This window comes from Salvelinus fontinalis, chromosome 38 (genome assembly GCF_029448725.1).
Source record: "Salvelinus fontinalis isolate EN_2023a chromosome 38, ASM2944872v1, whole genome shotgun sequence".
NCBI classification, from domain to species: Eukaryota; Metazoa; Chordata; class Actinopteri; order Salmoniformes; family Salmonidae; genus Salvelinus; species Salvelinus fontinalis.
The window spans coordinates 31,489,752-31,503,834 of NC_074702.1; the positions used below are offsets into that span (position 1 = coordinate 31,489,752).

At 42.1% G+C, this 14,083-nt stretch overlaps 1 protein-coding gene across 1 annotated transcript in view; it reads right to left on the bottom strand.

Annotated features, from left to right (window-relative positions):
* The window catches only part of LOC129837273 (inhibitor of Bruton tyrosine kinase-like), a 49,220-nt gene extending 36,407 nt beyond the window's left edge, over nt 1-12,813 (bottom strand). The window contains exons 1-4 of the mRNA XM_055903298.1: nt 12,637-12,813; nt 10,499-11,467; nt 8,839-8,935; nt 6,819-6,943 (exon numbers count right to left, since the gene is read on the bottom strand). Coding sequence (XP_055759273.1) covers nt 6,819-6,943; nt 8,839-8,935; nt 10,499-10,828 — 552 coding nt within the window. The 5' untranslated portion in view covers nt 10,829-11,467; nt 12,637-12,813. The remainder of the gene's footprint in view (nt 1-6,818; nt 6,944-8,838; nt 8,936-10,498; nt 11,468-12,636) is intronic.
* Nucleotides 12,814-14,083: the final 1,270 nt, after the last annotated feature.

The window sequence follows — 14,083 nt, forward strand, 5'->3', positions numbered from 1 at the left end:
GTACTTAGCGAGGAATGCATGCCACCCTATGACATCGTGAGCTGTAGCAGAGCACTAGAGCTGACGAGGTCATAGGATTGCATTCCCTAGCATAACTCCCTGTGAAAAGGTCCTTCCTGTCAGAGTCTAAATAAGCGCTGGAAAACAGTTCTAACCATAGTTAGGGTCTACATCTTCACAACATCACCTCATAGATCTCTTCAACATTACCTAAAAAAAAAACCACTAAGTTATCTCACAAGGTTTCTTCCTCAGACCTCTCTGCACCCTCTATACCAGTGACGGATTCTATCTCCTAAACTTGGAATAGGGTTAATTATCAGGTGTCATATTGAAATATTGAGTGCTTACGTTTAGAGGGTCTACACCAGAAGATAATGGTTATCTGTAGGAGGAAGATATATGGTGGGTGCAATTAAGCCTGGTATGTGCCGAGTGCATGGGGAAACGAGCACGTGGCAGCACTGATATGGGGAGAGAACCGTGGATTAGCGACGAAGGGGGTCGAGGTCAGGTCACGTTCATCTAGCAACAGAGATGTAGTGTTTGGAGGGAAGGAGGAGATTCCACCCCAAATTGGGGGACATATACCACCACTATCGTAAACATGTTTTTGACTGTTCAGCTGTTTGATCCTTTGGGAAGAATAAATTTGGGTTTCAGCTTTTTGTCCGTCGAGTTCTTACGGTGATAATTGGAACCTGATTTCCTGCTGTTTTTAGAGTTTTATGTCCAACAATGAAAATATATATATTTAGTTTTTCTCCAAAAACTTGGGGGACAAATAAAACAACGGGCCACAAGTTGGGGAACCCTGCTCTGTACGAAAGAAAGAGAGACTGGGCAGTGACACAGGTGCTGTCTGGTGCCAATAGGCCATTGGGGACACTGTAGAGGGGACCGCACATAAAGCCAACGTCGGGTTAACCATGCAGAGCTGGGCTAGACAAAGCCAGACACAGAACCCAAGCCCAGTGCACCTGTCCTACTCCTCTCACTCATTCGCCCTCTCACTCAAAAGGAGATTACGATTGATATTTCAATTTCTAAAACCCCCAAATCCATAGTGATAGGAGGACAATGATGTCAGTGTTTCCCCAGTATTCATTTAAGCAGTGGCGCATTGCCTCTAAATTGTTGCCACCACACCAAACAAAAAAAAAATAAGGATGTGGCAAAAATATATATAGCGATGCTAATGATAACGGTCTTCTGGTAGATGTAAAGGTTTTCCCAAAAACATACTCAATTAAATGTTCACTTAAAAGTAGCCTATGCCTACCTGGTAGAATGATTTCAGGATTATTTGCATCAATCCAGTGGGCATTTGTTTAGCTAACTCCATCACGTGTGCTACAGAAAAACACTGCAAACTAAAACAGTGCTAGGTGCATGTGCACTTGAATTAAAGGTACCTACACAAAAAAAAAGTTTGGAAGAAGACAGACTTCAAAAGTCATCTCCCGATGTGATTTGGTTATGGCATGAATATTGACCGCGGATGAATATTGACCGCGGAAACGCAGCCTATCCAGCCGGGACGCACACTGCCCATAATACCCATGGAACAAGAGTTGTCTATTGTGCTTTCCGTGCCTGTATACTAAGTATTTAGAAACATTCAAAAACGTTTTTTCCCATTTTGTTTTATTTGGTTATTAAAAACCTGGCATAGCCTCCCCTCCTCCCGCATCGCGGTTAACTTTTACCAGCTAGGACCACTCTCTCTTGTCCCGGAATCTCGCTCCATGGTGGATGGAAAGTGTTTTTTCTCTCTGGAAAAGTTCGGCAAAAAGCTGGCTTTAAGCTAAAAACAAACTGCTAACTGCTAGCCTCCGGGCCCAAACCCACCTGTCTCTCATGGCTTCGCTCGCCCCTGGATGTACCACCTGCCAGTACCTGAGCCAGAGAGTCGCTGAGCTGGAGGGGAGAGTATCTGTCTTGCGCCAGATCAAGGAGGACGAAGAACTCCTGGACTCCATGGTTATACAAACCACCTCCAAAATCGACGACGTCACCTGCCCCTGGCTCGGCACCTCCACTTCTGGGGAGCCTGTAACTGTGAAACTCCATTCGGTTCCCTTAAATGAGCCATGGCCCAGACTAGGAGCTAAACCGAAGGGCCTGGTCTGTTCCACCCCTTCTACTCCGCCTCAGGATGCCTGGATTGCTGTCCGGGGAGGAAAGCACTCCAGGAAACGGAATCCATCAAATGTTTCGGAGGTGCTACAATTGGGGAGGAGATTCAAGGTCCTGGAAGACCTGGAAGTGCATTCCAATCATACTGTACAGGGTCCCTCCGCTTCATCTCTACTGCTGCCATCTCACTCTCAGGTGGAAGTGCCCAAGCACACTCATCTGCGCTCCTTGCCTGCCACTAGGTCGTCAGTCTCAGCTGCTAGCCCCCCTCAACCTGCTAGGAGGCAGATCACCCGGGAGAGGCCCCGTCATTTACCCAATAAACCCATCTGTAGTCCTTCCGTTCTCGTGGTGGGTTCATCCATGGTCCGAAACGTTTCAATCCGGAAAGCTGAGACCTTCTGCTACCCTGGCGCTAGGATATCTGACCTAGATTCCATGCTACCGCTACTTATTAGCAAGCACTCCGCCGCTTCAACTGTCATTGTCCATGTTGGGTCAAATGACATTAAACTCCAGCAGTCAGAGAAATTGAGAGACGATTTTAAAACATTGATAAATACGCTGCTGGAATCTGGGAAGCAGTGTGTTGTTTCCGGTCCATTTCCATCCCCACGCTACACGGATATGGTTTTTAGTCGTATACGCCAATTACACACCTGGCTTAAGGGATACTGCTGCACGATGAGAATTCCTTTTGTGGATAACTTTGCAGCTTTTACAGACCGACCAGGTCTATTTCTTCGGGACAATTTACATCTTAACAGGTATGACTCCAGCATCCTCTCCACCAACATGTCTCTTACTCTTGCCTCATGTAGATCCTTTGATACCTGACGTTGTGTATTCTCGGGGGTTGACTTTTGGGATTGTACGCTCCCCTATCAGACTATTTTCAATGCTCCTCTCCCAGTTTCATTAATTAGTTCCTCAATTGCAAATATGGAACAAACTACAGTTAACATCCCTTCTGCAATTCCTAGTTTATTGTCCAATCACCGTATTGCGAATACTACTCACATGCAGAGAGGTATTGTTAGTAGTAATCTTGTCCCCATAAAATTGAGCTCTGTCAATAGCTCGAAAATGGTTTATTGCTCATCTAGTGCAGCTTCAGGTGCTACCTTGGATACTCCATCTGATATGAATTCCCGTAGCAATGGTATTGGAATAATTCATTTGAATGCTAGAAGCCTGATCCAAAAGTTGGACTTTATTGAAATTTTGGTCTCACAATCAAATGTTGACGTTCTGATTGTATCTGAATCGTGGCTGTGTGATTCTGTGCCAGATTCAGATGTTCAGTTGATTGGATACAATATTTATAGAACTGATAGAGTTGGTAGAAGTGGTGGTATTGCGATTTATGTTAAATGCTGCTTAAATGTTTCTGTGTCCATATCAACCTCTGTCTCAAAGCAATATGAATGTCTAGTTTTAAACGTGGTACTGTGTAATAATGCTCATTTAACTCTAGCAGGGGTATATCGCCCCCCCTCAGCTCCTCCTTGTACTCTATGCAATTTATCTGATATACTGTCTAATTATGCAAACTCTGAATTACTGATTTTGGGAGATTTTAACCTGGATTGGCTCTCACCAGTATCCGATAAATTAAAAGACATTTGTACTGAGCTAAATCTAACTCAGCTGATAACTAAACCAACCCGTCCCAACTTTAAGAACCCAGTAAAATCCACTCTACTAGACATTATTCTAACAAATACCCCCCATAAATACACAGCCAGTGGGGTTTTTGCAAATGATATCAGTGACCACTGCCCTATTGCTTGTATCAGAGATACCAGGCTGAAACACTCTGATCCCTGTATAATCTCTAAGAGAAATTATAAACATTTCTCACAGCAAGCTTTTATCCTTGACTTATATCACTCTGAGCTTTTATCCACTTGCTGCTTTCTGGACCCGGTTTTAGCCCTTGCTTTTTTCTCTTCTATTGTTACCTCTATGTCTGATAAACATGCCCCGCTTAAGAATCACAGAGTAAGAAACCGAACCAGTTCTTGGTTCTCTCCTGAATTGTCAGGTCTTTTCCTGCAAAAGAATCGGGCCTGGGCCTTGGCGAGGAAAACAGGTACTCCAGCTGATTGGCTGTTTTTTAGGCAATTGAGAAATAAATGTACTGCAGCTGTCAAAAAGGCAAAATCAAATTACTTCCTTAATGCTATGACAGATTCTGCAGGAGATCCTGCAAAATTCTGGAAAACCGTTAATTCACTGAAACGGGGAAATTCTGCTGTTTCTCTTCCTAAGCAAATTACCTCAGACCTCTGTATTCTAACTGAAAAAAATGATATTTGTGATGCTTTTAATAAACATTTCATCTCTGCTGGTTTTTTATTTGAAAGGAAAAGTGGACTTTGTAATACTGGCCAGTTAGTTGATTTTTCGTCTTGCTTTTCAACCGTTACTCTGAAAAATGGTAACCCTGTTTTTAGTTTCCAGAAAATAACTGAAGCAGAGGTTCTAATTGCCCTGTGTGCCATTGATACTAAGAAATCCTTAGGCGCTGACAATTTAGACCCGTACTTACTTAAGTGTGCTGCACCTATTATTGCTGGTTCAGTAGCACACATTTTTAATCTAACATTAAGCACAGGAAATATCCATAAGGTGTGGAAAGCAGCTTTTGTTCTGCCATTACATAAGGGAGGTGACGGTAGTGATTTGGAAAACTATCGACCCATCTCTAGGCTCCCTTGTCTGGTAAAGATTCTAGAATCTATAGTCAACAAACAGTTACAATCTTTTCTTTCTGCTAACAGTATTCTTAGTACCAATCAATCTGGTTTTAGATCTAAACACAGTACCACATCGGCCACTATGCTTGTTGTAAATGATATTGCAAAAGCCTTAGACGATAGAAAGCACTGTGCTGCGCTGTTTGTAGATTTGTCAAAAGCTTTTGACACTGTAGACCATGCTATCCTTTTGAGTAAGCTGTCATCTATAGGACTGGGCACTGATGCCTGCCGATGGTTTTATGACTATCTTAAAGATAGAACTCAAGTCGTCATGGTCGATGGGGTCAAGTCTGACCTCTTACAGTTACTTAAAGGGGTCCCTCAGGGTTCAATAATTGGCCCACTATTGTTCTCACTTTATATAAACAACATTGGTGATGATGTCAGATATTGTAAATTCCATTTATATGCAGATGACACAGTGATGTACTCTATTGCTCCAACAGCGGACCAAGCTTTAATGCAGTTGGAGTCTGATTTTAGGATACTACAGGGGTCTCTTTTACAGCTTAAACTTGTTTTAAACGCTAAGAAAACAAATGTCATGTTTTTTTCTAGGTCTAAACTCTCAGTTAGAAACACGTTTGTAATCACTAGCTTGGATGGTACTCAAATCAATAAGGTCTCTGCATATAAATACTTAGGGGTATGGTTAGATGATAGGCTTTCTTTTAAAAAACATGTTACTGAATTGGGAAAAAAGCTCAAATTCAAGATAGGATTCCTTTACAGAAACAGGGCTTGTCTGTCCTCTGTAAATAGGAAAAAAATTGTGCAGGCTACTTTTATGTCTGTTTTAGATTATGGTGATATTATCTATATGCATGCATCGGCAAACACATTAAAACCACTGGATGCTATTTACCATTGTGCACTCAGGTTTATCGCGGGTGATAGTTACAGAACTCATCACTGTATCCTATACCAACATGTGGGTTGGGTCTCTCTATCTGTGAGGCGAGAGTAACATGCTCTCTTGTTTATTTATAAAGCACTTCTTTTAAAACTACCTCCATATATATCATCATTAATTTCCACAAGATGTACTAATTTTAAAACCAGATCACAGATGTGGATTACTTTAGAGACTCCTGTGGTCTCCACAGAGTTGGGTAGGACTGCCTTCAATTCGTTTGCACCTTATTTATGGAACAAACTGCAGATCCAACTTAAGTTAGACACTCTGGTGTCCCTTGCCCATTTTAAAATGCTTATGGAGGATCAATATGATGTTGTCTGTGATTGTTTCTGTTGAATTGTGTATGTTTTGAAATGTTCTTGTCTGTATGTCTAAAACTGTACATGTCAACATGTTTACACAGGGCACAGCCGTAAAAGAGATCCAGGTCTCAGTCTGTTTTCCCTGTTAAAATAAAGATAAAAAAAAAATAAAAAAAATAATTCAGCATCGTTAAGAGAGAGCTACATAATAGCCAGTTAGCATTGCTGTGATTTGACCCCTTATACCGTACACAACCACCCAATAAGAACAATTCCAACTTAAACGAACACCTTTGTTTCCTAGTTTCTACCCATGCCCGTTGTTCCCGGGAGAGCAGCCTGTTGTGAGGGAATATCCCAGGAGGGGGTCTGTTTTGCAGGGAGGGGGGGGGACCCAGGTGACATGCCTGTTATCCAGGAGACCTAGAAGGGACAACCGTGTTTACATAAGCATTGTTGTGATGGATCCCCCTGGTGAGCCATATATTGAGGCCAAGTCTGTGTAGAGGGAGGAGGCCCCAGGAGACTAGGATGTTGAAGGTGGGGGAAGCCCTATCCTGACTCATGTGACTATCTAATGGCTGGTGGCAAACAGAGGCAGAACACCTCCCCTTAAGAGGAAAGGAACAGAGCGAAGACTGAAAATAATTAAAGAAAACAGTTACTGGATCTCTATGGTAGTCGTTTTGTTACCTGTTTGACATAAACCCCGGTACGGGCAAACAGATCCACAATCTCCGGGTGATGCCTGCTCTCCTGGTTCCCGTGCCCCAGACTGAAATTGGTGTTGTTCCCCCAAGTATAAACCTCAGTGGGGTCTGAGAGGGAGAAAACAAAAGTTACAAAACAATGTCTGTCACAGCCAAGACTAGTGATGCACCGATATTAAATTTTTGGCCGATACCGATATTTTCCTTGCCAAAAAAAAACATTACCGATATTTAAAATTTTAGTGGCCTTTTCAGCATTCTAGTAGTTAAATAGTTTGCACACACATGGAAGCAGCAGTCTAAGGCACTGCATCTCAGTGCAAGAGGCTTCAATACAGTCCCTGGTTCAAATCCAGGCTGTATCACAACTGGCCCAGCATTGTCCGTGCCCTCGTTGTAAATAAGAAATTGTTCTTAACTGACTTGCCTAGTTAAATAAAGGTTACACACACACCACACTGACCAAAAAGTTATTATGTTGGCATTTACATATGTCCCCATTACCAGTAAAACATAATCAAAACCTATTTCTTTCACTTACTTGAAGTACCGTTTCGTTGTTAATTTGTTCAGTCGTTTCATTCTCAACCAGGATTTCTATGGAACGCCGTTAGGGTCTTTGCATGTCAAAAAAGACACGTCAAATAACACTATTTGATGTGTCAAATAACGACATAATCTGTTTCAGTAGCTATAGTTAGCTAGCTAACTATATAGATAGGTGTCATCTAAAATACCCCTAATTTATAAGACTTAATTAATGGTTGTCGGACCCATCTATGTGAAGCTAGCCACAATAAGGATTAGCCACAACAGTGGACTTTGCAGTTAGCCTTCAAATTCAAAGTATGGCATAATTCTACTATTTGTATTAATTTGCATCACTGTCAATGACACGTTATTTTGAATTCAGACTGCAAATTCCACTATTGTGCCTAATCCTTATTATGGCTAGCTTCACAACACATAACCGGTCGAGCCTCACTAGCCAGATGAAGCTTATAATGTTAGCTTTGGGCAACAGTGTTAAGGGGCAACAGTGTTAAGTAGCTGGCTAGCTATTTATTTTCATGAACTGAAGTTCAATTTTAATAGGCGAACAACAATACTTAAAAGGATTCCTAAATCTTTGCTAAGAATAATGAAAATGACTACAGGTTCTACTGGTCATTGTTTTCAGGCAGGTTGTATTGGTGCTAGCTAGGTACCAAGCTAAAGCTAGCTATCCCAGAAGTTGCATTCGAACAAATGATGCTTTATTACCAACGCGGTATTGTAAACACATCGTTCGTGGCCGGTGTTTGCAGACTTTTTTGTACAGCTTTGACAGTGCTACTGTATCTTTTCTGACACACCGTTTGGGTCTTTGCGTTCCATAGTATGCATGTCGTGAAGCTAATAGCAGTGATGCTATTACTGTGTAACTCCGGTAGGGCAACATCGGAAAAATAGCGCACTTGGTAGTGTGTACCGATGATCGACCAGTCAGCTAAAGCCACATCACCCATGACAGAGAACGGTTGATTGTCAAGGGTAATGAATTACATTATCTTCGCTTTAATGAATTTTGGCTTTGAGTTGTCTCGCTGAAATGTTCTTACTCTTTCAAATGACTGCTCTATCCAAACAAACATTGTGTGGGCTAGGTTAGGAATGCTGTGTTGCACGTGTAGTGCAAAATTTTACTTGCCAATATAATGTCATGTACCTACGTTATATAGGTATGCATGGTACCTTTGACATCAGTTTTTAACATCGGCGTTAAACTAGACATCGGCCGATACCGATGTTGGCATTTTTTTAGCTAATATCTTCCGATTCCGATATGTTCACCGATATATCGTGCATCCCTAGCCAAGACTTCAACACTATTTTCTACAGGTAGACAACAACGATTGACAGCTGCCGTGACTATGTGCTTTAAAGAAACATCCGCCTTTCCACTTTTTAATCGTGCACCGTCTAAAATGAGAGATGGATATGAAGTGATAAGCGATCCTCACCTGTCTTTGTAAACACCACGTGTGCTGGTCTGTCCTTCATGGTTAAGTCCAGGACAGAGAGGCCCTCCTTATCCTGGGTGGAGAGGATGCCGCCATGCTGCAACAAAGAAGCACCATTCTAGACAAGAGCCACAATATTATTTCCCTATAACTACATCTAGCTGTAGGCAAGTGATGTAGCGGGCAATAGAGTAGCTACAGAACAAAAGTACTGCCAATGTAAGCCATAGAAATGTCTTCCTCCACATAGCAATAATTTAAAGTGGCAAGAAAAAAAGTATGTGAACCCTTTGGAATTACCCGGATTTCTGCATAAATTGGTCCTAAAATTTGATCTAATCGTCATCTAAGTCACAACAATATGTAAACAATGTGCTAAAACTAATAACACACATTATTGTTTGTCTTATCTATATTTAATACATAATTTAAACATTTACAGTGTAGGTTGGAAAGAGTATGTGAAATCCTATGTTAATGACTTCTCCAAAAGCTAATTGGAGTCAGCTAACCTGGAGCACAATCAATGAGACGAGATTAGAGATGTTGGTTAGAGCTTGCAATTTACAAGAGGCATTGCCTGATGTGAACCATGCCTCGAACAAAAGAGATCTCAGAAGACCTAAGATTAAGAATTGTTGACTTGCATAAAGCTGGAAAGGGTTACAAAAGTATCTCAAAGCCTTGATGTTCATCAGTCCACGGTTAGACAAATTGTCTATAAGTTCAGCACTGTTGCTACTCTCCCTAGGAGTGGCCGTCCTGCAAAGATGACTGCAAGAGCACAGCGCAGAAGGCCCAATGAGGTTAAGAAGAATCCTAGAGTGTAATCTAAAGACTAACATAAATCTCTGGAACATAATAACATCTCTGTTGATGAGTCCACGATACATAAAACACTGAACAAGAATGGTGTTCATAGGAGGACACAACGGAAGAAGCCATTGCTGTCCCAAAAAAAACATTGCTGCACATCTGACGTTCGCAAGAGCACCTGGATGTTCCACAGCGCTACTGGCAAAATATTCTATGGCCAGATGAAACTACAGTTGAGTTGTTTGGAAGGAACACACAATACTGTGTGGAGAAAAAAAGCACAGCACACCAACATCAGAACCATTTCCCAACTGTAAAGTATAGTGGAGGAACATCATGGTTTGGGCCTGCTTTGCTGCCTCAGGGACTGGACAGCTTGCTATCGTCGACAGAAAAATGAATTCCCAAGTTTATCAAGACATTTTGCAGGAGAATGTAAGGCCATCTGTCTGCCAATTGAAGCTCAATATAAATTCCTCCTGACCGTTGTGCAGGTCTGATCCGCAACTACAAAGAACATTTGGTTGAGGTTATTGCTGGCAAAGGTCAACCAGTTATTAAATCCAAGGGCTCACATAGTTTTCCCACCCTGCACTGTGAATGCTTACAAGGTGTATTCAATATAGACATATAATTGTTTGTGTGTTATTAGTTTAAGCAGACTGTGTTTTTCTATTGTCGTGACTTAGATGAAGATAAGATCAAATTTTATGACCAATTTATGCAGAAATCCAGGTAATACAAAAGGGTTCACATACTTTTTCTTGCCACTGTATGTAGCGGCCAAAGGAGGCCCAGTCATGTAAACATTAGTTCTGAATCCCTGAAACAGAGGGAGACTCACCTTAATGAGTGACATGAGGCAGTGGATGTGTCCGTAGAAGACGCTGCGGTGCAGGGCGGTCCAGCCAGACTCCTTGTCCTTCACCATGAGGTCAGCGCTCTTGCTCTCCAGCAGCCACTCCAGCAGGGCCCTCTTGCCCAGTGAGGCGGCCAGGTGCAGGGCCGTGCGACCGAAGGCGTCCCTCAGTGTGGCCGCGTTGTGGCAGTGGGTGTTGAGGAAGGCCCGCAGGCGCCCCTCTGAACCCCGCGTCAGCGCCGCCACCACTTCATCTGCATGCCGCATGGAGCGGCATTTTGGCGTGCAGTCTGGGGTGGCCATCACCACACTCATCCTGAGAGACTTCTAAACCTTGCAGTAAACTCCCCGCTCTAAAGCAGCGAACATACCCAGTAATGGAGACCCTGCTCCCCCCACTCCCAACTCGAAAACAAACACTGAAACAGCAACCCGTCAGTACAACAACAAACCCTAAGACAATGCTTTAGGTCAAGTCAGTGTGACTTTGAAATTATAATGTTTTGGAAGTAGCTGCTCGCTGAAGAAAAATAGAAAAAGGTGGGAGATTGTTTTGGGGTGCTAGAATTGTGCTTGTGTTGAGATTCCACCGCACCCTAGCAACCCCATGGCCTTGTTTTAGGTCATCTTAGTCCACCATGTAGACCCAAAGCTCAACACAACCGAATGTGTTTGAAACAAACAATGGCATCAGGAATTCAATAAATAAAAGTATATATAAATTCTACACTTATATGAAATAAAATACAAATATACTAGAAATATATTACAAAAAAATATTCTCTCCTTTTCCAACTTCAAAAAAATATATATACAATATTTTACAAAAGGCAGGTTCAATAACCCTCCAGAAAGTCCCTTCAAATAGTCCATCCAAATTGAGGGGAAAGACCCCCTTTCCCCCCCAAAGAACACACAAAACCCTTCTCAAAACTCCATAATTGTATTGGGAACCTGGGGAATAAAGGGTGGACAAAGTCATTAGTTGTAAAACACTGGAAGCACATGCAAGGTAGAGAAAACTGGATGCATAGCTACACAACATAAACCTGGCATGAACAAAAATTTCTGTCCACAACTCCACAGAACAGGCCTATTCAAAGTGCCAAGAACAAATGCATGCTCTGGAAAATCCAACGTACCCATCTTGCTCTATAACTGTACTCTGCTACATGGCTTGCTAGGTTTTAACCGTTTAATCTATGTTGAAAGGTCAACAGAGGTCAGAGGGCAGTTCAGCACCCCAGATAGGCAGGGACAGCCAGCAAGGATCAATTGACTTGACCCTACAATGCCTATAATAGTAGCCCAGCTAAGCTATGTCTATTGACTCCAGGCCAAAAATACTGCACAAACGTTTAAGTAACACGAAAATAAACAAATAAGGGATTCGAAATAGGAACATGCAACAGTTTGAAAATGACCGTTTTCACAACATGCACAGCTTGGAGTTGTGAAAGTGAAAAACGTGTTTTTAGATATAATAAAAAATGTATTTAAATAAAGATGCATTGGTCTGCAAAATACCTGTCAGATGTATGGTGTGCATTAAATGTCCACGGTGTAGTTAACATAGCTAACATATGTTGATTAGCTACGTAGCTAAGTTAGTAGCGGATACAGTAGTTGCTGCTTCCATCTAGCATACTTACTACTTAGGACAACTATGTTAGCTAGTTAGCTAACGTTAAGTCTCTTAGGAGACTAGCACCAGACATTAGGCCTACATTTTTTTTACTCACTGGGCTGCTAGCTACAATGTAATCCAGTGCTATTACAACTAGTTATATGCATGTACACCAACATTTTCCACCATGATTTAACAGTTTCCTACAAGCGAATGAAGCGTTCATTCTCTAAATCCTGTCTATTTACCTACTAACAGTTGCATTGACAGCTAGCGAGCATTTGAACTTGGCTAACTGTAAATTAGTTACAATCCATTAACATATTGGACAATCTCAAATACTTTTAATTAACCTTATTATATGGCTTGTTATCCTGATGTGACCATCGAGATCTGAATGATGTTACTGACACATCATCGCTTAGCTTAGTTAAATTAGCAATGCTAGCGAGTTGCAGTGAAAATAGATTTCCACGATCACATTTCACATTCTCACCTGCCGCTAGATGAAGACGAAAGTGGTGATGAAGCTTGCTCCAATGGTACACATCCACTGTGTCATCGTTTCACAAATATACATCGCTAAAAGCTCTTATTAAACCTGGATATTTGGGCAGAACAAACCTATTCCGCAGTTATGTAATGATCCAAAAAAGGAGGGTGGCTGGGTAACACGGACAATTCTGATTGGTTGAGAGATCTTGCAATCCCCTTTTCAATTGGACGGTGTCATTGTGTCATCGTGAAATACCCGAAAGTCTGATCGAAACCTCAGAGGTCTGGTTGCATTTGTCAATGTGGAGTTGATTAAGCACTTTAAATTGTAAACTCGGCACATGTACTGAATGACTGCATTAAAAATATGAACACCGATATGTGCAGAAGTCACGGGAGAACGTATATCTTCTAGACACATATGTAGGTCCTTGATAGCGCCCCCTGTCACAGATGATTGGCACACTGTCAAAATAATTCTCTCGATGAATGACGTCACTGCTTGGAGAAATAGGCTGTCTTTTAATAAACGACAAGTGACAACTATTCTGAGTTATGAGCTGGGAGTAGACTAATTACATTAATGTATTGATTGTTTAATCAAAACAATATGTTTTTTTCCTCGTCACTGGTATCTCTGGTATCTCTTTCCTCGTCACTGGTAACGTCAGCACAAGAACTGTTCGTCAAGAGATTCATGAAATGGGTTTCCATGGCCGAGCATCCGCACACAAGCCTAACATCACCATGTGCAATGCCCCACGTGCTCTGGAGTGTTGTAAAGCTTGCCGCAATTGGACTCTGGAGCAGTGGAAATGCGTTCTCTGGGGTAATAAATCACGCTTCACCACCTGGCAGTCCGAAGGACAAATCTGGGTTTGACTGATGCTAAGAGAACGCTACCTGCCCGAATGTTTGGTGGAGGAGGAATAATGGTCTGGGGGTGTTTTTCAAGGTTCAGGCTATGCCCCTTAATTCCAGTGAAGGGAAATCTAAATGCTACAGCATACAATGATATTCTAGACGATTCTGTGCTTCTATCTTTGTGGCAACAGTTTGCGAAAGGCCCTTTCCTGTTTTAGCAAGACAATGCCCCCATGCACAAAGCGAGGTCCATACAGAAATGGTCAGTCGAGATTGGTGTGGAATAACTTGACTGGCCTGCACAGAGCCCTGACCTCAACCCCATCAAACACCTTTGGGATGAATTGGAATGCCTACTGCGAGCCAGGCCTAATCCCCCAACATCAGTGCCCGACCTAACTAATGCTCTTGTGGCTGAATGGAAGGAAGTATCCGCAGCAATGTTCCAACATCTAGTGGAAATCCTTCCCAGAAGAGTGGAGGCTGTTATAGCAGCAAACAGGGCACCAACTCCATATTAATGCAGATGATTTTGGAATGAGATGTTCGACGAGCAGGTGTCCACATACTTTTGACCATGTAGT